Source organism: Platalea leucorodia (genome assembly GCF_965183815.1).
Source record: "Platalea leucorodia genome assembly, chromosome: 1".
In the NCBI taxonomy this organism is placed as follows: Eukaryota; Metazoa; Chordata; class Aves; order Pelecaniformes; family Threskiornithidae; genus Platalea; species Platalea leucorodia.
Window position 1 is genome coordinate 893,297 of NC_138823.1, and position 23,592 is coordinate 916,888.

The 23,592-nt window shown below is 74.2% G+C and overlaps 2 protein-coding genes across 2 annotated transcripts in view; one reads left to right on the forward strand and one right to left on the reverse strand.

Annotated features, from left to right (window-relative positions):
* Nucleotide 1: 1 nt before the first annotated feature.
* On the reverse strand, nucleotides 2-14,044 carry ADCK5 (aarF domain containing kinase 5; the record flags this gene model as incomplete). Its single annotated transcript, XM_082315527.1, has 15 exons — nucleotides 2-144; nucleotides 259-366; nucleotides 458-710; nucleotides 2,050-2,141; nucleotides 2,251-2,329; nucleotides 2,453-2,534; nucleotides 3,414-3,497; nucleotides 4,912-5,043; nucleotides 5,126-5,239; nucleotides 6,713-6,853; nucleotides 8,983-9,183; nucleotides 11,860-11,935; nucleotides 12,015-12,158; nucleotides 13,178-13,233; nucleotides 14,027-14,044. The coding sequence occupies 15 exons, from the start codon at nucleotides 14,042-14,044 to the stop codon at nucleotides 39-41; spliced, it is 1,686 nt and encodes a 561-aa protein (XP_082171653.1). The 3' UTR covers nucleotides 2-38.
* A 310-nt stretch (nucleotides 14,045-14,354) lies between these two features.
* The window catches only part of FBXL6 (F-box and leucine rich repeat protein 6), a 12,226-nt gene continuing 2,988 nt past the window's right edge, over nucleotides 14,355-23,592 (forward strand). The window contains exons 1-7 of the mRNA XM_082315538.1: nucleotides 14,355-14,383; nucleotides 14,942-15,698; nucleotides 16,804-16,880; nucleotides 18,450-18,564; nucleotides 19,163-19,391; nucleotides 20,327-21,028; nucleotides 22,561-22,589. Coding sequence (XP_082171664.1) covers nucleotides 14,367-14,383; nucleotides 14,942-15,698; nucleotides 16,804-16,880; nucleotides 18,450-18,564; nucleotides 19,163-19,391; nucleotides 20,327-21,028; nucleotides 22,561-22,589 — 1,926 coding nt within the window. The 5' untranslated portion in view covers nucleotides 14,355-14,366. The remainder of the gene's footprint in view (nucleotides 14,384-14,941; nucleotides 15,699-16,803; nucleotides 16,881-18,449; nucleotides 18,565-19,162; nucleotides 19,392-20,326; nucleotides 21,029-22,560; nucleotides 22,590-23,592) is intronic.

Genomic DNA, 23,592 nt, shown 5'->3' on the forward strand with positions numbered 1-23,592 from the left:
AAAGGGGCCGGGCGCCGGCTTTATTGGGGGGCGGGGGGCTACGCCCGCAGGTGCTGCCCGAGCCGCTCGCCGTGGGGCAGGAGGCCCCAGGAGGCCAAGCAGCGCAGGAGCGAGGCCGTCAGCTTCACCGCGACGCAGTCCAGCCTGCGCGGGGAGAGATTGGGGGGGGGCCGCCGTGACGTCACCGCCGTGACGTCACCGCCGTGACGTCACCGCCGCCGCCGTGACGTCGCGGCCGCCGCCGCCGCCCCTTTTTACCTGAGGGCGACTTCGAACTTGAGGCTCTCCCAGGCCACCCGCAGCCAGCGCCAGACGCGGACGCCGGCGGCCCTTTCCCCGCTCAGGCGGCTCCAGCTCCGCACGGCGCTGTGGGGCAGAGCCGGGGGCGCTGTGGGGGGCGGCGCGCCGTGGGGCAGCCCCACACCCGCCGCCGCCGCCGCCGCCGCCGCCATCTCACCTCCTGGCCATGAGGAAATAGCGATCGACCGGGGCGCCCAGGGCGGCGTTGATGCTGCGGACGGTGTTGATGTTGCGGAAGACGAGGAGCATGGGCCGCGGCAGCGCCCGCAGCACCCCCAGGATGCGCGGGAAGCGCTGGGCCGCCATCTCCTGCATGTAGGCCCGCTCCTCCCGCGACAGCGCCCCGGCCAGCGCCCCGCGCCCCGCGCCCAGCGGCCGCTGCATCAGGATCTCGCAGAAGAGGAAATAATCTGGGGGGCAGGGGCGGGTTGGGGGGCAGCGCCCCATAGAGCGAGGGTTTGGGGGGGGCAGCCCCCCAGGGAGCGAGGGTTTGGGGGGCAGCCCCCCAGGGAGCGAGGGTTTGGGGGGGGCAGCGCCCCAGGGAGCGAGGGTTGGGGGGGGGCAGCGCCCCATAGAGCGAGGGTTTGGGGGGCAGCGCCCCAGGGAGCGAGGGTTGGGGGGGCAGCCCCCCAGGGAGCGAGGGTTTGGGGGGGGCAGCGCCCCATAGAGCGAGGGTTGGGGGGGGGCAGCGCCCCACAGAGCGAGGGTTTGGGGGGCAGCGCCCCAGGGAGCGAGGGTTGGGGGGGCAGCGCCCCGGGACGGGAGGAGGGGGCCAAGCCCCTGTGGCTCATCCCCACCACCCTGGGCGGGGGGCACTGGGGATGCTGGGGGGACACTGGGGGGACACTGGGGACGCTGGGGACACCAGGGACATTTGGGGGCACTGGGGGGACGCTTGGGGACACCGGAGACGCTTGGGGACCCTGGGGACGCTTGGGGACACCAAGGGCACCTGAGGACACTGGGGATGCTTAGGGACACGGGGGGGACACTGGGGGTGCTGGGGGACACGAGGGACGCTTGGGGACACTGAGGATACTGGGAACACTGGGGACACCTGGGGGACACCGGGGACACCTGGGGACACCTGGGGACACCTGAGGACCCTGGGGATGCTCGGGGACACCAAGGACACCTGGGGACACTGGGGGACATCTGGGAACACTGGGGACACCAGGGATGCTTGGGGACGCCGGGGACACCTGGGGACACTGGGGGACACTTGGGGGACACCGGGGATACTGGGGACACTTGGGGAGACCTGGGGACCCTGGGGACACTGGGGACACTGGGGACGCTTGGAGACACTGAGGATACTGGGAACACTGGGGACACCTGGGGACACTGGGGACACTTGGGGAGACCTGGGGACACCGGGGACACCGGGGACACTGGGAACACTGGGGACACCTGGGGGACACTGGGGACACTTGGGGAGACCTGGGGACACTGGGGACACCGGGGACACTGGGGATGCTTGGGGACACTGGGGACACTGGGAACGCTTGGGGATACTGGGAACACTGGGGACACCGGGGACACTGGGGATGCTTGGGGACCCTGGGAACACTGGGGACACCGGGGACGCTGGGGGACACTGGGGACACTGGGGACACCGGGGACACCTGGGGACCCTGGGGACGCTTGGCGATACTGGGAACACTGGGGACACCAGGGATGCTTGGGGACACTGGGGACCCTGGGGACCCTGGGGACGCTGGGGCCAGGGGTGCCCCGCCCCCGCCTCACCCTCGACGCCCAGCTCGGCCGCGCGCCTCTTCATGGCGGCGTCGTCGCGCAGGACGATGGCTCTCCAGAGCTGGCACAGCGCCGCCCGGTCCCTGCCGCGCCCCAGCCTCAGCGCCGCGCCGGGGCCGCGGGGACCCCCGCCAGTTCGGGGTCCCCCCCCCGCCATTTGGGGCCCCCCCCCGCCATTTGGGGCCCCCTCACCTCTCGCTGAGGAACTCGTAGAGGCCGTGGTCGAGCAGCACGAGCTGGGCTTTGCCGTCGGGGCCGCGGCGCACCAGCACTGCGGCGGGCGCGGGTCAGCGCCGCCGTGGCGGGGCCCCGCTTGGGGACCCCCCCGCTTGGGGACCCCCCCGCTTGGGGACCCCCCTTTGGGCCCCCCCCCCCCGCCCCCCGCCCCCGTTACCGTTCCCGGGGTGGGGGTCGGCGTGGATGAAGCCGGTGTAGAAGATTTGCTCGGCGAAGACGCGGATCAGCTTGTCGGCGGCCTGCGAGGGGCTGCCTCGGTCCCCGCCCCCGCCTCCCCCCGCGTCCCCGTGTCCCCCCGTGTCCCCATGTCCCCCCGCGTCCCCGCATCCCCCCGTGTCCCCGTGTCCCCCCATGTCCCCATGTCCTCCTGTGTCCTCATGTCCTCCCGTGTGCCCCCGTCCCCCCATGTCCTCACGTCCCCATGTCCCCCCATGTCCCTGTGTCCCCCTGTGTCCTCGTGTCCCCCCATGTCCCCCCATGTTCCCCCATGTCCCCGTCCCCCCGCATCCCCCCATGTCCCCATGTCCCCATGTCCCCCCATGTCCCCACATCCCCCCATGTCCCCGCGTCCCCACATCCCCATGTCCCCCCGTGTCCCCATGTCCCCCCGTGTCCTCATGTCCTCCCATGTCCTCCTGTGTCCTCGTGTCCCTGTGTCCCCATGTCCCCCCGCATCCCCGTGTCCTTGTGTCCCCCTGTGTCCCCCCGTCCCCCCGTCCCCCCATGTCCCCCCATGTCCCTGTGTCCCCCTGTGTCCTCGTGTCCTCCCATGTCCCCATGTCCTCATGTCCCCATGTCCCCATGTCCCCCCATGCCCCCGTCCCCCCGCATCCCCCCATGTCCCCATGTGTCCCCATGTCCCCATGTGTCCCCATGTCCCCATGTGCCCCCGTGCCCCCGTGTCCCCGCGTCCCCCCGTGCCCCCGCGTCCCCCTGTGCCCCCGTGTCCCTGCGTCCCCCCGTGTCCCCACGTCCCCCCGCGTCCCCCTGTGCCCCCGTGTCCCTGCGTCCCCCCGTGTCCCCACGTCCCCCCGCGTCCCCCTGTGCCCCCGTGTCCCTGCGTCCCCCCGTGTCCCCGCGTCCCCCCGTGCCCCCCCGTGTCCCCCGGCGTCACTCACGTCCCGCAGGCCCAGGCCCTGGCTGCGGATCCCCTCCACGTTGGTGATCTTGCAGCCCTCGCAGAAATCGGCCGTCAGCACCCGCTGGGGACAAGGGGACAAGGGGACAAGGGGACAAGGGGCAAGGGGACAGACAGGGGACAGACAGACAGGGGACGATGTCACCTCTGCGCCCTGGCGGGGGCTCCGGGCTGGGTCCTGCCTGCCCCTGCCTGCCCCTGCCTGCCCGGTCCCCACCGTCCCTGCTGTGTCCCCAGCCCCTGTCCCCATCCCCGCCATCCCCGTCCCTGTCCCCTGTCCCCTGTCCCCATGTCCCCTGTCCCCATTTCCCCGTGTCCCCTGTCCCCTGTCCCCATGTCCCCTGTCCCCGTGTCCCCTGTCCCCAGGTCCCCATCACACCCACAGCCCCTGTCCCCTGTCCCCATCACAGCCGTGTCCCCTGTCCCCATGTCCCCATGTCCCCTGTCCCCGTGTCCCCTGTCCCCGTGTCCCCTGTCCCCAGGTCCCCATCCCTGTCCCCTGTCCCCTGTCCCCATGTCCCCTGTCCCCATCCCTGTCCCCTGTCCCCATCCCTGTCCCCATGTCCCCTGTCCCCGTGTCCCCTGTCCCCAGGTCCCCATCACACCCACAGCCCCTGTCCCCTGTCCCCATCACAGCCGTGTCCCCTGTCCCCATGTCCCCACCACCCCTGTGCTCCCTGTCCCCACCATCCCCGTGTCCCCTGCCCCTGTCCCCATCCCTGTCCCCATGTCCCCTGTCCCCGTGTCCCCTGCCCCTGTCCCCATCGCACCCACAGCCCCCGTCCCTGTCCCTGCCGTCCCTGTCCCCTGTCCCCATCGCACCCATGGCCCTGTCCCCGTGCCCCCTGTCCCCGTGTCCCCTGTCCCCACCATCCCTGTCCCCCCGTCCCCATCGCACCCATGTGTCCCCTGTCCCCATCCCAGCCGTGTGTCCCCCCGTCCCCATCGCACCCGTGTGTCCCCATGTCCCCCTGTCCCCATCCCACCCGTGTGTCCCCATGTCCCCATCCCACCCCTGTGTCCCCCTGTCCCCATCCCACCCGTGTGTCCCCATGTCCCCATCCCACCCGTGTGTCCCCTGTCCCCCTGTCCCCATCGCACCCCTGTGTCCCCATCCCACTCGTGTGTCCCCATGTCCCCATCGCACCCGTGTGTCCCCCTGTCCCCCTGTCCCCATCGCACCCCTGTGTCCCCATGTCCCCCTCGCACCCGTGTGTCCCCCTGTCCCCATGTCCCCATCGCACCCCTGTGTCCCCATGTCCCCATCCCACCCGTGTGTCCCCCTGTCCCCCTGTCCCCATCGCACCCCTGTGTCCCCATGTCCCCCTCGCACCCGTGTGTCCCCCTGTCCCCATGTCCCCCTCGCACCCGTGTGTCCCCCTGTCCCCATGTCCCCATCGCACCCGTGTCCCCCCATGTCCCCTGTCCCCCTCGCACCCCTGTGTCCCCTGCCCCCCCCCGTGTCCCCGCGTCCCCACCTTGCTGCACTTGTCCCAGTGGACGCGCGGCACCACCACGTAGCGGCAGTGCCGCAGCTCGCGGGCGCAGCGCTCCGCGTTCCGGCCCTCGTTCTCGAAGTCCAGCTCCCGCGCCAGCGTCCCCTTCAGCTCCTGGGGGGACGGGGACGCCGCGGGTCCGGGGGGGCCCGGGGGGCCCGGGGGCGGCGGGGGCGGCGGGGACCCCCCCCCGTACCTGCAGCACCCAGCCCAGGGCGAAGTCGGGGTGCATGAACTCGACGATGCGCAGCAGCAGCTCCAGCGTCCGGATGTCGCCCTCGAAGCGGTCGCGCAGGTCGATGTACTGCACCTGGGGGGGGGGGGACCCCGGTTTGGGGGGGTCCTGGGGGGTCCTGGGGGGTCCTGGGGGTCCCTGCAGGGGGAGGGGGGGGGTCCTGGGGGGTCCTGGGGGTCCCTGGGGGTCCCTGGGGGGGGAGGGGGGGGTCCTGGGGGTCCCAAGGGGGGTCACGGGGGGGGAGGGGAGGCTCTGGGGGGTCCCCGGTGCTGGAGGGGGGGTCCTGGGGGGGTCCCAGGGGGTCCTGGGGGGGGGGGGTCGCTGAGTCGGGGGGAGGCCCTGGGGGTCCCAAGGGGGGGGGTCCCGGGGGGGGGGTCACTGGGGGGGGTCCTGGGAGGGGGGGGAGGCCCTGGGGGGGTCCTGGTGTTGGAGGGGGGGTCCTGGGGGGGTCCCAGGGGGTCCTGGGGGGGGGTCGCTGAGGGGGGGGGAGGCCCTGGGGGTCCCAAGGGGGGGGGGAGGTCCTGGAGGGGTCCCAGGGGGTCCCCAGTGTTGGGGGGGGTCCCGGGGGGGGTCACTGGGGGGGTCCTGGGAGGGGGGGGAGGCCCTGGGGGGGCCCTGGTGTTGGAGGGGGGGTCCCGGGGGTCCCAGGGGGGTCACTGAGGGGGGGGAGGCTCTGGGGGTCCCCGGTGTTGGGAGGGGGTCCTGGGGGGGGTCACTGAGGGGGGGGAGGCTCTGGGGGCTCCTGGTGTTGGAGGGGGGTCCCAGGGGGTGTTGGGGGGGGGTGTCACTGGGGGGGTCCTGGGAGAGGGGGAGGGGTGCTGGGGGTCCCAGGAGGGGTCCCGGGGGGGGGGAGGTCCTGGGGAGCCCTAGGGGGTCCCCAGTGTTGGGGGGGTGCCGGGGGGGGTCACTGGGGGGGGATTCCCTGGGGGGGGTCCTGGGAGAGGGGGGAGGCCTTGGGGGTCCCCAGTGCTGGAGGGGGGGTCCCGGGGGTCCCAGGAGGGGTCACGGGGGGGGGGGGGGGAGGCTCTGGGGGTCCCCGGGGTTGGCAGAGGGGGTCCTGGGGGGGTCCCGGTGTTGGGGGGGGCCCTGGTGGTGGGGGGGGGGGGGGGCAGAGGGTCCCCGGGGGGGGGCTGGGGACCTCAGGGTGCCGGTGCCGGGGGGTCCTGGGGCTCGGGGGGGGTCCGGGGGTCCCAGGGGGGTCCCGGGGGGTCCGGGGGGTCCCGGGGGGTCCCAGGGGGTCCCGGGGGGTCCTGGGGGGTCCCAGGGGGGTCTGGGGGTCCCAGGGGGTCCCGGGGGGTCCTGGGGGTCTCAGGGGGGTCTGGGGGGTCCCGGGGGGTCTCAGGGGGGTCCCGGGGGGTCCCAGGGGGTCCCGGGGGGTCCTGGGGGGTCCCAGGGGGGTCTGGGGGTCCCAGGGGGTCCCGGGGCGTCCCGGGGGTCTCAGGGGGTCCCGGGGGTCTCAGGGGGTCCCGGGGGGTCCCGGGGGGTCCCGGGGGGGTCTGGGGGTCCCAGGGGGTCCCAGGGGGGTCCGGGGGGTCCCGGGGGCCCGACCTTGACGGCGACGGGGGTGCCGTCCTGCAGGCGGGCGCGATGGACCTGGGCCAGGCTGGCGGCCGCCACGGGCTCGTAGTCGAACTCCTGGAAGAGCCCGGCCGCCGTCGTCTGGAAATCCTCCAGGAAGAGCTCGTCCACCTGCGGCGGCGCGGGGAGGTGGGGACACCGCGGGGACACCACCGGGACACCGTGGGGACACCATGGGGACACGGGGACACCGCGGGGACACCACCAGGACACCATGGGGACACCATGGGGACACCATGGGGACGCAGGGACACCGCGGGGACACCACCGGGACACCATGGGGACACGGGGACACCGCGGGGACACCACCAGGACACCATGGGGACACCGTGGGGACGTGGGGACACCGTGGGGATGTGGGGACACCATGGGGACACCGTGGGGACACTGCGGGGACACCATGGGGACATGGGGACACCACCGGGACACGGGGATGGGGGACATGGGGACACCACCGGGACACCATGGGGACACGGGGACACCGCGGGGACACCGCGGGGACACAGGGACACCACCAGGACACCATGGGGACACAGGGACACCGCAGGGACACAGGGACACCACCAGGACACCATGGGGACACCGTGGGGACACGGGGACACCGTGGGGACACCATGGGGACACCATGGGGACACCATTGGGACACCATGAGGACGTGGGGACACCATGGGGACGTGGGGACACCGTGGGGACGTGGGGATGGGGGACATGGGGACACCACCAGGACCCCATGGGGACGTGGGGACACCGCGGGGACACCATTGGGACACTGCGGGGACACCGTGGGGACGTGGGGACACCATGGGGACATGGGGACACCACCGGGACACCATGGGGATGTGGGGACACTGTGGGGATGTGGGGATGGGGGACGTGGGGACACCATTGGGACACCGTGGGGACACCGTGGGGACGTGGGGACACCACCGGGACGTGGGGATGGGGGACATGGGGACACCACCGGGACACCGCGGGGACACCATGGGGACGCGGGGACACTGTGGGGACGTGGGGATGGGGGACATGGGGACACCACCGGGACATGGGGACACCATGGGGATGTGGGGACATGGGGACACCTCTGGGACACCGTGGGGACACCGCGGGGATGTGGGGACACCATAGGGACATGGGGACGCTGCGGGGACACCACGGGGACATGGGGACACCACGGGGACACCGCAGGGACATGGGGACGGGGGACACCACCGGGACACCGCGGGGACACCATGGGGATGTGGGGACACCATGGGGACACCGTGGGGACATAGGGACACCATGGGGACACCATGGGGACACCGCGGGGACGTGGGGACATCATGGGGACATGGGGACACCGCGGGGACGTGGGGACAGCGTGGGGACAGGGTGGGGACATGGGGACACCATGGGGACGTGGGGACACCGCGGGGACGTGGGGACATCATGGGGACATGGGGACACCGCGGGGACGTGGGGACAGCGTGGGGACGTGGGGACATCATGGGGACACTGTGACACCGTGGGGACACCGTGGGGACACCGCAGAGACACTGTGGGGACATGGGGACACTATGGGGACACCATGGGGACACCACAGGGACACGGGGACACAGTGGGGACACCGCGGGGGCAGGGGCGTTGGGGACACCCCCGTGGTGTCCCCGTGCCCAGGGCCGCGGTGTCCCCATCCCCGAGGTGGCGGTGTCACCGCGTGGGGGACATCGGTGTCCCCACGCCCGCGGCGATGCTGTCCCCATTCCCGCGGCCACGACGTCCCCAAGCCCAGGGCCACGATGTCCCCAAATCAGGGTCCACGACGTCCCCAAGCCCAGGTTGGGGCCAGGGCTGCAGTGTCCCCACGCCAGGGACCACGATGTCCCCAAGTCAGGGTCCCTGATGTCCCCAAGCTCAGGGCAACGCTGTCCCCAAGTCGGGGTCCCCAATGTCCCCAAGCTCAGGTTGGGGCTGTCCCCATGCCAGGGCCACGCTGTCCCCAAGTCGGGGTCCCTGGTGTCCCCAAATCAGGGTCCCTGATGTCCCCAAGCCCAGGACAACGCTGTCCCCAAGCCTGGTGCCACGCCGTCCCCATGCCACGACCACGCTGTCCCCAAGCCCGGGGCTGCGGTGTCCCCACGCCAGGGCCACGCTGTCCCCAAGTCGGGGTCCCCGACGTCCCCAAGCCCAGGTCGGGGCCGTCCCCACGCCGTCCCCGCTCCCGGGGCCACGCCGCCCCCCCGCCCCCGGTAGCCGCCCCCCACCTCGCGGTAGCCGCGCCGCAGGGCCCGGTCCTCCAGCCGGCGCAGGGTGGCCGGGTACTCGGGGGGCAGGAGGTGGTTGAAGGCGCAGAGCCCCTGGCCCAGTTTGACGTAGAGCCCCCCGTTGCGCAGGGCCCCCCGCAGCAGCCGCTCCGCCGCGCGCTGGTGGCACCGCGCCATCCCCGCCGCCCGCGCCGGGCTGCCCTGCCGACCGCCGCCGCCCCGTCACCGCCCGCCCCGCCGCCGCGCCCCCGCGGCCGCCGGGCCCCGGCCGAGGCCCCGGCCGGCCGCCGAGACCCCAACCGGCCACCAAGGCCCCCAACCCCTGGCCAAGCCCCCAACCGGCCACCAAGGCCCTCAACTGGCCACTGAGCCCCCCAACCAGCTACTGAATCCCCCAACCGGCCACCAAGGCCCCCAACCCCTTGCCAAGCCCCCAACTGGCCACCAAGACCCCCAACTGGCCACTGAGCCCCCCAACTGGCCACTGAGCCCTCCAACCGGCCACCAAGGCCCCCAACCGGCCACCAAGATCCCCAACCGGCCACCAAGGCCCCCAACCCCTTGCCAAGCCCCCAACTGGCCACCAAGACCCATAACCGGCCACCAAGCCCCCAACCGGCCACCAAGGCCCCCAACCAGCCACTGAGACCCCCAACCCCTTGCCGAGCCCCCAACTGGCCACCAAGACCCCCAACCGGCCACCAAGGCCCCCAACCCCTTGCCGAGCCCCCAACTGGCCACCAAGACCCCCAACCGGCCACCAAGGCCCCCAACCCCTGGCCAAGCCCCCAACTGGCCACCAAGATCCCCAACTGGCCACCAAGCCCCTCAACTGGCCACTGAGCCCCCCAACCGGCCACCAAGGCCCCCAACTGGCCACCAAGTCTCCCAACCGGCCACCAAGGCCCCAAACCAGCCACTGAGACCCCCAACCCCTTGCCGAGCCCCCAACTGGCCACCAAGACCCCCAACCGGCCACCAAGGCCCCCAACCCCTTGCCGAGCCCCCAACTGGCCACCAAGACCCCCAACCGGCCACCAAGGCCCCCAACCCCTTGCCGAGCCCCCAACTGGCCACCAAGACCCCCAACCGTCCACCAAGGCCCCCAACCAGCCGCCAAGACCCACAACCAGCCACTGAGCCCTCCAACCGGCCACCAAGGCCCCCAACCAGCCACCGAGCCCCCCAACCCCTTGCCAAGCCCCCAACTGGCCACCAAGACCCACAACTGGCCACCAAGCCCCTCAACTGGCTACTGAGCCCCCCAACTGGCTACTGAGCCCCCCAACCCCTTGCTGAGGCCCCAACCGGCCACTGAGCCCCTGAGATGGCCACTGAGCCCCCCAACCGGCCACCAAAGCCCCCAACCAGCCACCAAGACCCACAACTGGCCACTGAGCCACCCAGCCAGACCCTGAGCCCCCCAACCGGCCACCAAGGCCCCCAACCGGCCACTGAGACCCCTCAACTGGCCACTGAGCCCCCCAACCCCTTGCCGAGCCCCCAACTGGCCACTGAGCCCCCCAAGCGGCCACTGAGCCCCCCAACCGACCACCAAAGCCCCCCAACCAGCCACTGAGCCCCCCAACTGGCCACTGAGCCTCCCAACCAGTCACCAAGCCCCCCAACTGGCCACCGGGCCCCCCAACCCCTTGCCAAGGTCCCCAACCAGCCACTGAGCCCCTGAGATGGCCACCAAGGCCCCCAACTGACCACTGAGGCTCCCAACCAGCCACCAAGCCCCCCAACTGGCCACTGAGCCCTCCAACCACTTGCTGAGCTCCCCAACCAGCCACTGAGCCCCTGAGATGGCCACCAAGGCCCCCAACCAGCCACCAAGCTTTCCAACTGGCCACTGAGCCCTCCAACCCCTTGCCGAGCCCCCAACTGGCCACTGAGCCCCCCAACCGGCCACTGAACCCCCCAACTGGCCACCAAGCCCCCAACCGGCCACCAAGACCCACAACTGCCCACTGAGCGCCCCAACCAGCCACTGAGCCCCCCAACTGGCCACTGAGCCCCCAACTGGCCACCGGGCCCCCTGGCCCCTTGCCAAGCCCCCCAACTGGCCACTGAGCCCCTGAGATAGCCACCAAGGCCCCCAACCAGCCACCGAGCCCCCAACGGGCCACCAAGCCCTCCAACTGGCCACTGAGCCCTCCAACTGGCCACCAAGCCCCTCAACTGGCCACTGAGGCCCACAACCAGCCACCAACTCCCTCAAGTGACCACCAAGCCCCCCCCCCCAACAGCCACCAAGCCCCACAACTGGCCACTGAGCCCCCCCAGCTGGCTACCGAGCCCCACAACTGGCCACTGAGCCCCCCAAGTGGCCACTGAGCCCCTGAGATGGCCACCAAAGCCCCCAACCAGTCACCAAGCCCCCAACTGGCCACTGAGCCCCTCAACTGGCCACTGAGCCCCCCAACCCCTCGCCGAGATCCCACATGGCCGCTGAGCCCCCCCAAGTGGCCCCCAAGCCCCCCAACCCCTTGCCGAGCCCCACAAGTGGCCCCTGAGCCTCCCAATTGGCCACCAAGCCCCCCCAAGTGGCCACTGATTCCCCCAACCCCTTGCCAAGCCCCCCAACTGGCCACCAAGCCCCCCAAGCGGCCCCCTCGCCCCCAGCAGCCCCCTCGCCCCCCAAGTGGCCACTGATTCCCCCAACCCCTTGCCAAGCCCCCCAACTGGCCACCAAGCCCCCCAAGCGGCCCCCTCGCCCCCAGCAGCCCCCTCGCCCCCCAAGTGGCCACTGATTCCCCCAACCCCTTGCCAAGCCTCCCAACTGGCCACCAAGCCCCCCAAGCGGCCCCTGAGCCCCCAGCTGGCCCCCTCGCCCCCCCAGTGGCCCCCTCGCCCCCCCAGCGGCCCCCTCGCCTCCTCCAGGCCGCGCAGGGCCACGTTGGCCGTCCACCAGTAGTCCAGGGAGATGTGGATGCCCACGGCCAGCGACCTGGGGGGCGGGGGGGGGGGAGGTGCTGAGCCCGGGGGCCAGCGGCCCCGCCCCCCCCGCTTGCCCCGTGGCCACCGACCTGCCGAAGCGTCCCACGCCGTCCAGCAGCAGCCAGAGCCGCCGCCGCTCCCGGCGCTCGGCCCGCAGGTACCAGGCGGTGGCCAGCGGCACCCCCAGCCCCACCAGCCCCACCAGCGCCGGCCGCAGCAGCCCCACGGGCGGCCTGGGGGGCGGGGGTCAGGGGCTCCGCCGTGACCCACAGAGCCCCCTCTGCCCCACATCTCCCCCTGTGCCCCATATCTCCCCCCCGTGACCCACAGAGCCCCCTGTGCCCCACAGAAACCCCCCATGACCCACAGAGCCCCCCTCTGCCCCACATCTCCCCCCTCTGCCCCACATCTCCCCCCGTGCCCCACATCTCCCCCCTGTGACCCACAGAAACCCCCCGTGACCCACAGAGCCCCCTCTGCCCCACAGAAACCCCCCATGACCCACAGAGCCCCCCTCTGCCCCACATCTCCCCCCTCTGCCCCACATCTCCCCCCGTGCCCCACATCTCCCCCCTGTGACCCACAGAAACCCCCCGTGACCCACAGAGCCCCCTCTGCCCCACAGAGCCCCCTCTGCCCCACAGAAACCCCCGTGACCCACAGAGCCCCCTCTGCCCCACATCTCCCCCCATGCCCCACATCTCCCCCCTGTGACCCACAGAAACCCCCTCTGCCCCACATCTCCCCCCTGTGCCCCACATCTCCCCCCCGTGACCCACAGAGCCCCCTGTGCCCCATAGCATCCTCTGTGCCCCAAGAGCCCCCCCGTGCCCCACGGAGTCCCCCTGTGACCCACAGAGCCCCCCCCCCCCGTGCCCCACATCCCCCCCGTGCCCCACAGAGCCCCTGTGACCCACAGAAAGCCCCTGTGCCCCATAGCATCCCCCATGCCCCACAGAACCCCCCCGTGACCCACAGACCCCCCCGTGGCCCCACATCGCACCCCCTGCCCCATAGCATCCTTTGTGCCCCACATCCCCCCCGTGCCCCACATCCCAGCCCTGCACCCCGCATTCCCCCATGCCCGCCTCCTCCTGTGCCCCACATCTCCCCCCCGCACCCCACATCTCCCCTGTGCCCCACGGCACCCGCTGTGCCCCACATCCACCCCCCCCATGAGCCCCACCCCCCCTGCACCCCACCCACCCCACACCCCCCCGCGCCCCACCCCCACCCCGTGCCCCCCACTCGCCGTGGGGCCGGGGGGCCTCGGGGCGGTGCTGGGGGTCGGAGGCGGCAGAGCTGCACCTGGGGGGGGGAGGGGCGTCAGTGAGACCCCCGGGGTCACCCCTCCCCCACGGGGTCACCCCTCCCCCCACGGGGTCACCCCTCCCCCCAGCACGACACCCTGTGGGGCACCCGCCCCACATGTGACGCCCCATGGGGCACCCCCGCCCCACACGTGGCCTCCCGTGGGGCACCTGCCCCACTCGTGCCCATGGGCGCCCCCTAAAGCCGGCCCCGCCCCATCGCTGCCCCTCCCCCACCCCAGCCCCACCGATGCCCCTCCCCCACCCCCCCATTCCCCTCCCCCTCCCGTCCTTGGAGGGCGTGGCCCCACCTCCCCTCCCCTCCCCCCCCCCCAGCGCCCAGGGCCGCGGCCTTGGCGGGGTCCGGTGGGGGAGGGGCGGGGGGAGGGGGGGTTCCCCGGGGGGGGGGGGGCCCGCGGGGGGAGGGGAAGGGCGGGGGGGGGGGGGAGGGGATCCCCGGGGGGGACGGGGGGGGGAGGGGGGAACTTTCCCGAGGTGGGGGGAGGGGAGGACCCCGGGGGGGGGGGGAGGGGGGGAGGGGCGGGGGGTCCGCAAGGGGTCCCGGGGGGGGGAGGGGAAGGGGGGGGGGGAGGGGAACGGCGGGGGGGGGGGGGGGGGAGGGGGATCCCCGGGGGGGGAGGGGGAGGAGCCGGGGGGGGCCGGGGGGGGGGAGGGGAGGGGATTCCCCGGGGGAGCCCCCCGGGGGGGGGGAGGGGGGGCCGCGGGGGGGGTGGGGGAGGGGTCCCGGGGGGGGGCGGGGCCGGGGGTCGCGGGGTCCCCGCCCCCCTCACCGCGCGCCGCAGCCCCATCGCCGCCGTCAGCGCCGCCGGCCCGCAGCGGGGACGGCCCCGCCCCCCGCTCAACCCCATTGGCCCCGGCGCCTCCCCGCCGCGCGCGGGCCGCGCCCCCGTTGGCCGCCGCCGCCGGAGGGGGCGGAGCCCCGCCCCGCCCCTTCTGCCGCCAGCGCCGCCGCTGATTGGTGGGAGCGGAGGGGGCGGGGCGCCACGCCCCACCCACCCCACCCCCTCCGGCCCGCCCCCTCCCCCCTCCGCGCCAGCCGATTGGTCGCCGCGCGCCCTCGGCGCCAATGGGCGGAGGGGGCGGGGCGGGACGCGCCCCTCCCCCTCCAAGATGGCGGCGGGCGGCAGGTGAGCGGCGGGAACGGGCCCCTCCCCCCCCGGGCCTCCCCTCCCCCCCCGGGGCCCCTCCCCCCCCGGCCCTGCCCCACAAGTGTGGGTCCGGCTGCGGCACCCCCAGGGCCGTGGGTCCGTCCGTGGGGCCGGCTGTGGGTCCAGCCACGGGTCCCGCCGTGGGGCTGGCTTGGGGCCCAGCCGTGGGCCCAGGTGTGGGTCCGTCCGTTGGCTCCGTCCGTGGGGCCGGCTGTGGGTCTGTCCATGGGTCCGTCTGTGGGTCTGTCTGTGGGTCTGTCCGTGGGGCTGTCCGTGGGTCCGTCCGTGGGTCCGTCCGTGGGGCTGTCTGTGGGTCTGTCCATGGGGCTGTCTGTGGGGCTGGCTGTGGGTCCGTCCGTGGGTCCGTCCGTGGGGCTGTCTGTGGGTCTGTCCGTGGGTCTGTCCGTGGGTCTGTCCGTGGGGCTGTCTGTGGGTCTGTCCGTGGGGCTGTCCGTGGGTCTGTCCACGGGCCCGGCCGTGGGTCAGGCCGGGATCCGACCCCGGTGCTGCCCCCCAACCTCTCCCCCCCTCCCCCAGCCCCCCCCCTCCAGGCGCTGCCCCCCAGGTACCAGCCGCCATGGGGCAGCGGCCCGCCCCACGGCCCGCCCACGGCCCGCCCCACGCCGCCGCCGCCGCCGCCTCGCCGCCCCCGCCTTCCTCCTGCACCAGGCCCCCGACGACGACGTCCTCTTCCTCCTCCCCGCCGTGGGGCCGGGGGCTCCCCGCCGCCCCCCCGGGGCCGCCCCACGGCCGAAGAGGAGGCGCCGGCGCGCGGAGGAGGAGGAGGCGGCGGAGGAAGGCCCCGCCGTGGGGCCGCCGAGCGCGTGGGGCTCCCGCCTGCCCCCCGAGCTCCTCCTCCGCATCTTCCAGGCCGTGGTGGAGCAGGAGGGCGCCGTCCCCTTCCTCTGCAGGTGGGCGCTTGGGGGGCCGCCCCCCAGGTGTGGGGCGGGCCCGCCATCGCCCCACCGCTTCCCTCTCCCCCAGGGCCGCCCGCGTCTGCCGGCTGTGGCGCCGCGTCGCCGCCGAGCCCCGGCTCTGGCGCAGGGTCGCGCTCGGGGGGCGCGGGGGGGCGCGGGCGCCCCGTAACCGGGCGCTGGGCGCCCTGCGCCGCCTGGCGGAGAGCAGGTGGGTGCCGGGGACCCCCTCTGCCCCATGGCGGGGGCCCCTCCCCCCCCCGCCCCGCGGCGGGGACCCCCCCGCCCCCCCCGCCCCCCCCCGCCCCGCGCCAGGTTCTCGCTCCTGCAGGAGTTGGCGCTCTGCGGCTGGAGGAGCCACGTGGGGCGCCGTGCTGCGGGTGAGCGCCCCACAGCGGGGGCGGAGCCGCACTTGGGGGCGGAGCCGCACTTGGGGGCGGAGCTGCACTTGGGGGGCGGAGCCGCACTGGGGGCGGAGCCGCGCCTGGGGGCGGAGCCGTGCGTGGGGGCGGAGCCGCACTGGGGGCGGAGCCGCGCCTGGGGGCGGAGCCGCGCCTGGGGGCGGAGCCGTGCGTGGGGCGGAGCCGTGCGTGGGGGCGGAGCCGCGCGTGGGGGCGGAGCCGCACTTGGGGGGTGGAGCCGCACTGGGGGGCGGAGCTGCACTTGGGGGGGCGGAGCCGCACTTGGGGGCGGAGCCCGCACTTGGGGGCGGAGCCGTGCGTGGGGGCGGAGCTGCCACTTGGGGGGCGGAGCCGCGCGTGGGGCGGAGCTGCACTTGGGGGGCGGAGCTGCACTTTGGGGGGCGGAGCCGCACTTGGGGGCTGACCTAGAGATTGGGGAATGGAGCCGCACTTGGGGGGCGGAGCCGCACTTGGGGGCGGAGCCGCACTTGGGGGGGGTGGAGCCGCACTTGGGGGCGGAGCCGCACTTGGGGGTGGAGGCCGCACTTGGGGGCGGAGCCCGCACTTGGGGGTGGAGCCGCACTTGGGGGCGGAGCTGCACTTGGGGGCGGAGCCGCACTTGGGGGCGGAGCTTGCACTTGGGGGCGGAGCCGCACTTGGGGGCGGAGCCGCACTTGGGGGGCGGAGCCGCACTTGGGGGCGGAGCCGCACTTGGGGGGCGGAGCCGCACTTGGGGGCGGAGCCGCACTTGGGGGGGCGGAGCCGCACTTGGGGGCGGAGCCCGCACTTGGGGGCGGAGCCACACTTGGGGGGGCGGAGCCGCACTTGGGGGGCGGAGCCGCACTTGGGGGCGGAGCCGCACTTGGGGGCGGAGCCACACTTGGGGGGCGGAGCTGCACTTTGGGGGCAGAGCCGCACTTGGGGGCTGACCTAGAGATGGGGAATGGAGCCGCACTTGGGGGGCGGAGCCGCACTTGGGGGCGGAGCCGCACTTGGGGGGCTGCCCCACACTTGGGGGCTGCCCACATTTGAGTCCCCCCACCCCCCCCGGCCCACCCCCACCCTGGCGCCCCTCCCCCCCCAGGTGCTGGGCGAGTGCTGCCCCCTCCTGAGCTCCCTGACGCTGCGCGGCTGCCAGGTGGGGGCGGGGGGCGGGGACACGCGGGGGGGGGGGGAGGGGACACGCGTGGGATGGGGGGACGTGGGGAGGGGGCAGGGACACCCGTGGGGGGGCAAAGATGTGGGGGGAGGGGACGGGGACACCCGTGGGGGGCACGCGGACACGCGTGTGGGGGGGGGAACACGCGGGGTGGGGGGAGGGGTGAGGGTCACCCGTGGCGGGGGGGGGGGGGCAGAGGTGTGGGGGGGAGGGGCACACGACACGCGGGGGGGTCAGGGCTCCCCGTGGCGGGGGGATGCCGGGGTGGGGGAGGGGACAGAGAGACCCGTGGGGGGGCAGAGGTGTGGGGGGAGGGGTGAGGGCCCCCCGTGGGGGGGACACTCGGGGTGGGGGAGGGGTGAGGGCCCCCGGGGGGGGGGGCAGAGGTGTGGGGGGAGGGGACACGGACACCCGTGGGGGGGGACACGCGGGGTGGGGGAGGGGTGGGGGCTCCCCGTGGGGGGGGTCACGCGGGGTGGGGGCGGGGTGAGGGCTCCCCGTGGGGGGGGTCACGCCGGGTGGGGGAGGGGTGAGGGCTCCCGTGGGGGGGTCACGCGGGGTGGGGGCGGGGTGAGGGCTCCCCGTGGGGAGGTCACGCGGGGTGGGGGAGGGGTGAGGGCTCCCCGTGGGGAGGTCACGCGGGGTGGGGCGGGGTGGGGGCCCCCGTGGGGGGGTCACGCGGGGTGGGGGCGGGGTGAGGGCTCCCCGTGGGGGGGTCACGCGGGGTGGGGGCGGGGTGAGGGCTCCCCGTGGGGGGGTCACGCGGGGGTGGGGGGCGGGGTGATGCCCGCGGGTGCCGCAGGTGGAGCCGGGCGCCATCGCGGGGCTCCTGGCGGCCGCCGGCCCCCGCCTGCGGCAGCTGCGGCTCGGCTGCGGCCCGCGCGTGGCCGCCGTCCTGGGGGCGCTGGCGGTGAGGGGGGGGGGGCGGGGGGGGGTGTCCCACGGGGGGGGGAAGGGGGTCCCACGGGGGGCGGGAGGGGGGTGGGGGGGGTTCCACGGGGGGGGGGGGCACGGGTAGGGGGGGGTCCCACGGGGGGGGGGGCACGGGTGGGGGGGGGGTTCCACGGGGGGATTTTGGGGGGGGGGGTCCCCCACGGGGGGGGGATCGCACGGGGGGGGGGCACGGGTGGGGGGGGGTCCCACCGGGGGGGGAGGGGGGTCCCACGGGGGGGGCACGGGTGGGGGGGGGTCCCACGGGGGTGGGGGGCACGGGTGGAGGGGGGGGGGGGGCCGGGGGTGGGGGTCCCACGGGTGGGGTTCCCACGGGGGGGGGGCACGGGTGGGGGTGGGGTTCCCACGGGGGATTTGGGGGGGGGGTCCCCACGGGGGGGGAGGATCGCACGGGGGGGTGAGGGGCGTCCCACGGGGGGGGGTGGGGGGTCCACGGGGGGTGGGGGTGTTCCCACGGGTGGGGGCGGGGAGAGGATCCGACGGTGGGGGGGGTCCCATGGGGGGGAGGGGTTCCCACGGGGGGGTTGGGGGGGGTGTCCCAGGAGTGGGGGAGGGGGTTGGGGTCCCACGGGTGGGGGTGGGGGGTGGGGTCCCCCGGGGTCACGCCCCTCCCCCCCCAGGGCGGGCGCTGCCCGGGGCTGCGGGTGCTGGAGCTGGACCCGGCGCTGGGCGGCTGCGGCCCCCCCCCTGCCCCTGCCCATCGAGCGCCTGCAGGCGGCCTGCCCGCACCTCCAGGTACCTGCCCGCACCCTGCCTGCACCCACCCTGCCTGCACCCTGCCCGCACCCTGCCCGCACCTCCAGGTACCTGCCCGCACCCTGCCTGCACCCTGCCCGCACCTCCAGGTACCTGCCCGCACCCTGCCTGCACCCTGCCTGCACCCACCCTGCCTGCACCCTGCCCGCACCCTGCCCGCACCTCCAGGTACCTGCCCGCACCCTGCCCGCACCCACCCTGCCCGCACCCTGCCTGCACCCTGCCCGCACCTCCAGGTACCTGCCTGCACCCTGCCCGCACCCTGCCCGCACCTCCAGGTACCTGCCTGCACCCTGCCCGCACCCACCCTGCCTGCACCCACCCTGCCCACACCTCCAGGTACCTGCCCGCACCCTGCCTGCACCCCCCCGCCTGCACCCCCCCTGCCTGCACCCTGCCCGCACCCTGCCCGCACCCTGCCCGCACCTCCAGGTACCCTGCCTGCACCCTGCCTGCACCCCCCCCACCTGCACCCTGCCTGTACCCTGCCCGCACCTGCAGGTACCCCCTGCCTGCACCCTGCCTGCAGCTACGGGTGCCCTGCCCACGTTTCCCCTGCCCACGCCGCTGCCCGCAGGTGCTGCGGCTGCTGAACCTGAGCTGGGCGCCCCGGCAGAGCCCCGCCGCCGCCCCCGGCCCCGGCTTCCCGCGCCTGGAGGAGCTGAGCCTGGCCGGGCCCGGCGGCACCGGCGTGGGCGACCAGGCCCTGCGCCGCCTGCTCCACGCCTCCGCCCGCCTGCGCCTGCTCGACCTCCGCGGCTGCGCCCGCGTCACCCCCCGGGCGCTGCTGGAGCTGCCCTGCGCCGGTGAGGCCCCGCCGCGCCCGCGCCGCGTCGGCCGCGCCGCGTCGGCCGTGTCATGTTGGCCGTGTCGCGTTGGCCGTGTCGCGCTGGCCGTGTCGCGTCGGCCGTGTCGCGTTGGCCGTGTCGCGCTGGCCGTGTCGCGTTGGCCGTGCCGCGGCGGCCGGTGTCGCGTTGGCCGTGTCGCGCTGGCCATGTCGCGTCGGCCGTGTCGCGTTGGCCGTTGTCGCGCCACAGTGGCGATACGGCGCCGTGCTGGGTCGTGCCGCGTTGGCCATCCTCTGTTGGCCACGTTGGCCGTTGCCGCGGTGGCCGTGCTGGCACTACTGTGCCACGTTAGCTCGTGCCGCGCTGGCCACGCTGCGCCGTGATGGTGGTGCGGGTGCCGTCCTGGGTCACGCCGTGGTGGCCGCGCAGCCGTGGCGGCCATGCCATGCCATGCTGTGCCGTGGTGGTGATACTGGGCCATACTGGGTCACACCAGTTGGCTACGCTGTTGGCTACACCATGCCACGCTGGCCGTGCCATGTTGGCTGTGCTGTGCCGTACCGTGCTGGGCCACAGTGGCCATACTGGGCCATACTGGGCCATACTGGGCCAACATGTGGTGGTAACGCCATGCCGTGCTGGGCCGTGCCATGAGGTGTTGGCCGTGCTGCGCCACGTTGGCTGTGCCGTGCCGTGCTGTGCCGCGCCACGTTGGACCGTGCTGCGCCATGCAGCGTTGGCTACGCCGTGCCGTGCCATGTTGGTCATGCCACGGCGTTCTGGCCGTGCCGCATCACACTGTGCCGTGCCGTGCCGTGCCATGCAGCATTGGCCGTGCCATGTCACGCCGTGCCGTGCCGTGTCACACCACGCCATGCGGTGTCGGCCGTGCCGTGGCGTTCCGGCCATTGCCGCGCCGCATCAGCCGCGCCAACCGCCCTCTCCGCCGGCAGATCTGGAGCAGCTGTACCTGGGGCTGCCCTGCGGCGCCGAGCAGCTCCCCCGCCTCGCCGAGGGCAGCGCCGCGCTGGTGTGGAAATGGCGCCGGAGCCTGCGGGAGCTGGACCTGGCCGGGCGCGGCTTCGGGGAGCGCGACCTGGCGCAGGCGCTGGGCCGCCTTCGGCCCCGGCTCCCCCCTGCGCTCCCTCAACCTGGCCGGCACCAAGGTCACCGCCGGCGCGCTCAGGTGGGTGGCGGCGGCGGCGGCGGCGGCGGCGGGACGCGGTGGCGCGGTGCCCGTGCGCGGCTGACGGCTCCGCCGCCGCCGCCAGCGCCCTGCTGCCCCGCCTGCCCGCTCCTGGCCTACCTCAACCTCTCCTTCCTGCCGCCACCTCCCCCGCGGCACCAAGAGGCCGCACCGGGGCTGCCCCGAGGTGCGGCGCTGCCTGCGGCTGCTGGGCCGGCCGGCCGCCCCCCGGCCAGGGGCCGCCCAATGAGGAGCCGCCCGGCGAGGAGCCGCCCAATGAGGAGCCGCCCAATGAGGAACCACCCAATGAGCAACTCAACAAGGAGGCCCCCAATGAGGAATCATCCAATGAGGAGCCCCCCCAATATGGAGCCGCCCAATGAGGAGCCGCCCAATGAGGAGCCGCCCAATGAGGAGCCCCCTGGTGAGGAGCCGCCCAATGAGGAGCCGCCCAATGAGGAGCCCCCTGGTGAGGAGCCGCCCAATGAGGAGCCGCCCCAATGAGGAGCCCCCCAAGGAGCAACTCAACGAGGAGCCCCCCATGACAAGGCCCGCCCCCAACGAGGAGCCGCCCAATGAGGAGCCGCCCAAGGAGCTGTCACTCAACGACACCCCACCCCCCCAGTGACGGCCCCTCCCACCGAGGGGAGAGGCCCCGCCCCCCCGTACCCCCTCCCAGTGCTCCCAGTTTGGGGGGGCCCCGCTGGCGGCTGCGGCGCAATAAAGGGCTCTGCACCCTCCCAGTGCTCCCAGTGCTCCCAGTGCCCCATCCCAGTGCTCCCAGTGCCCATCCCTGACCTCCCAGCATACATCCCAGTGCCCATCCCAGTGCTCCCAGCCCCCATCCCAGTGCTCCCAGTGCCCATCCCAATACTCCCCAATGCTCATCCCAGTGCCTCCAGCGCCCACCCCATTGTTCCCAGTGCCCATCCCAGTGCTCCCAGTGCTCCCAGTGCCCATCCCATTGTTCCCAGTGCCCATCCCAGTGCTCCCAGCACAGCGCCCATCCCAATGCTCCCAGTGCCCATTCCAGTGCCCCCAGTGCCCATCCCAATGCTCCCAGTCCCCATCCCAGTGCTCCCAGTGCTCCCAGTGCCCATCCCATTGTTCCCAGCGCCCATCCCAGTGCTCCCAGCGCCCATCCCAATGACCCCAGCGCCCATCCCAATGACCCCAGTGCCCATTCCAGTGCCCCCAGTGCCCATCCCAATGCTCCCAGTCCCCATCCCAGTGCTCCCAGTGCCCATCCCATTGTTCCCAGTGCCCATCCCAGTGCTCCCAGTGCTCCCAGCCCCCATCCCAGTGCTCCCAGCACCCATCCCATTGTTCCCAGTGCCCATCCCGGTGTTCTCAGTGCCCATCCCAGCACTCCCAGCCCCCATCCCAGTGCTCCCAGTGCCCATCCCATTGTTCCCAGTGCCCATCCCAGTGCCCCCAGTGCCCATCCCAATGCTCCCAGTGCCCATCCCAGTGCTCCCAGTGCCCATCCCATTGTTCCCAGTGCCCATCCCAGTGCTCCCAGTGCTCCCAGTGCCCATCCCATTGTTCCCAGTACCCATCCCAGTGCTCCCAGTGCCCATCCCAGTGCCCCCAGCGCCCGTCCCAGTGCTCCCAGCGCTCCGTGGGGCTGGGGGGGGGGCGGTGTGTGCGGGGGGGGGGGAAGGGGGGGGAGGGGCGGGCGCAGCCGGGCGGGGGGGGAGGGGCGGGGTCCCACGGGGCGCGCGGGGTGGCGCCACGCGGGGCCATTTGTCACCCGCTGGCAGCAGCCGCCGCCATTTGCATATTAATGACCCCTAATGAGGGGGGGCGGGGCCCGCCCCAGCTGCTGCCCCCCCCCCCCGGCCCAGCCGCCCGGAACCGCTCATTAAGATGCAAATTAGCCCCGCCCCCGCAGCCCCGCCCAGCCCCCGCGGGTGCCCAGGTTGCCCAATGGGTGCTGAGGTTGCCCAGCAGGCGATGAGGTTGCCCCATGGCTACTGAGGTTGCCCCAAGGGTGCCCAGGTTGCCCTACGGGCGCTGAGGTTGCCCAGGTGGGTGCCGAGGTTGCCCCATGGGTGCTGAGGTTGCCCCAATGGCTGTTGAGGTTGCCCAGCGGGTGCTGAGGTTGCCCCATGGGCGCTGAGGTTGCCCCATGGGGCAAACTCAGCTCCTGATTGGGCAACCTTAGTGCTTGGAGGGGCAACCTCAGCACCCAAAGGGGCAACCTCAGCACCCATCGAGGCACCTTCAGCCCTTGGGCGGGCAACCCCAGCACCCTGTGGGCAACCTCAGCACCCGGTTGGGCAACCTCAGCACGGGGTGCCGCAACCTCAGCACCCACTGGGCAAGCTCAGGGCTTGGAGGGGCAACCTCAGCACCCATGGGCAACCTCAGCACCTGATTGGGCAACCTCAACACATCATGGGGCACCTTCAGTCCTTGGGGGGGGGGGGCAACCTCGGTGCTTGGAGGGGCAACCCCAGCACCCTGTGGGCAACCCCAGCGCTCAGTTGGGCAACCTCAGCACCTCAGAGGGCACCTTCAGCCCTTGGGGCAAGCCCAGCACCCCCGGGGCAAGCCCAGCACCCCATAGCCCCCCCACGGGTGCCCCCCCATAGCCCCCGGCCGAGCCCTGCCCTAAGCCGGGCAGTTAATGAGATGCTAATGAGATGCTAATGAGATGCTAATGAGGCGGTGCGGTGGCCCTGAGCGCCATTGTCACGGGGATGGGGGGGGGGGGGGGGGGCACACGCGTGTGCGTCCGCGTTGGCGTGTGCGGGGTCAGCGGCCCCAACCCCCACCCCGGGCACCCCCCCCATCCCATCCCCCCCCATCCCCCCCATCTCCCCCCCCCATCCCATCCCCCCCATCTCCCCCCCCATCCCCCCCACCCCCCCATTCCCAATCCCATCGCCCCCACTCCCCCACCCCCCCATCCATCCCTACCCCCCCACCCCATCCCCCCCATCCCCCCCCATCCCACCCCCCCCACACCCCCCATCCCCATCCCCCTCATCCCCCCCATCCCCTCCCCCCATCCCCCCCCACCCCCCC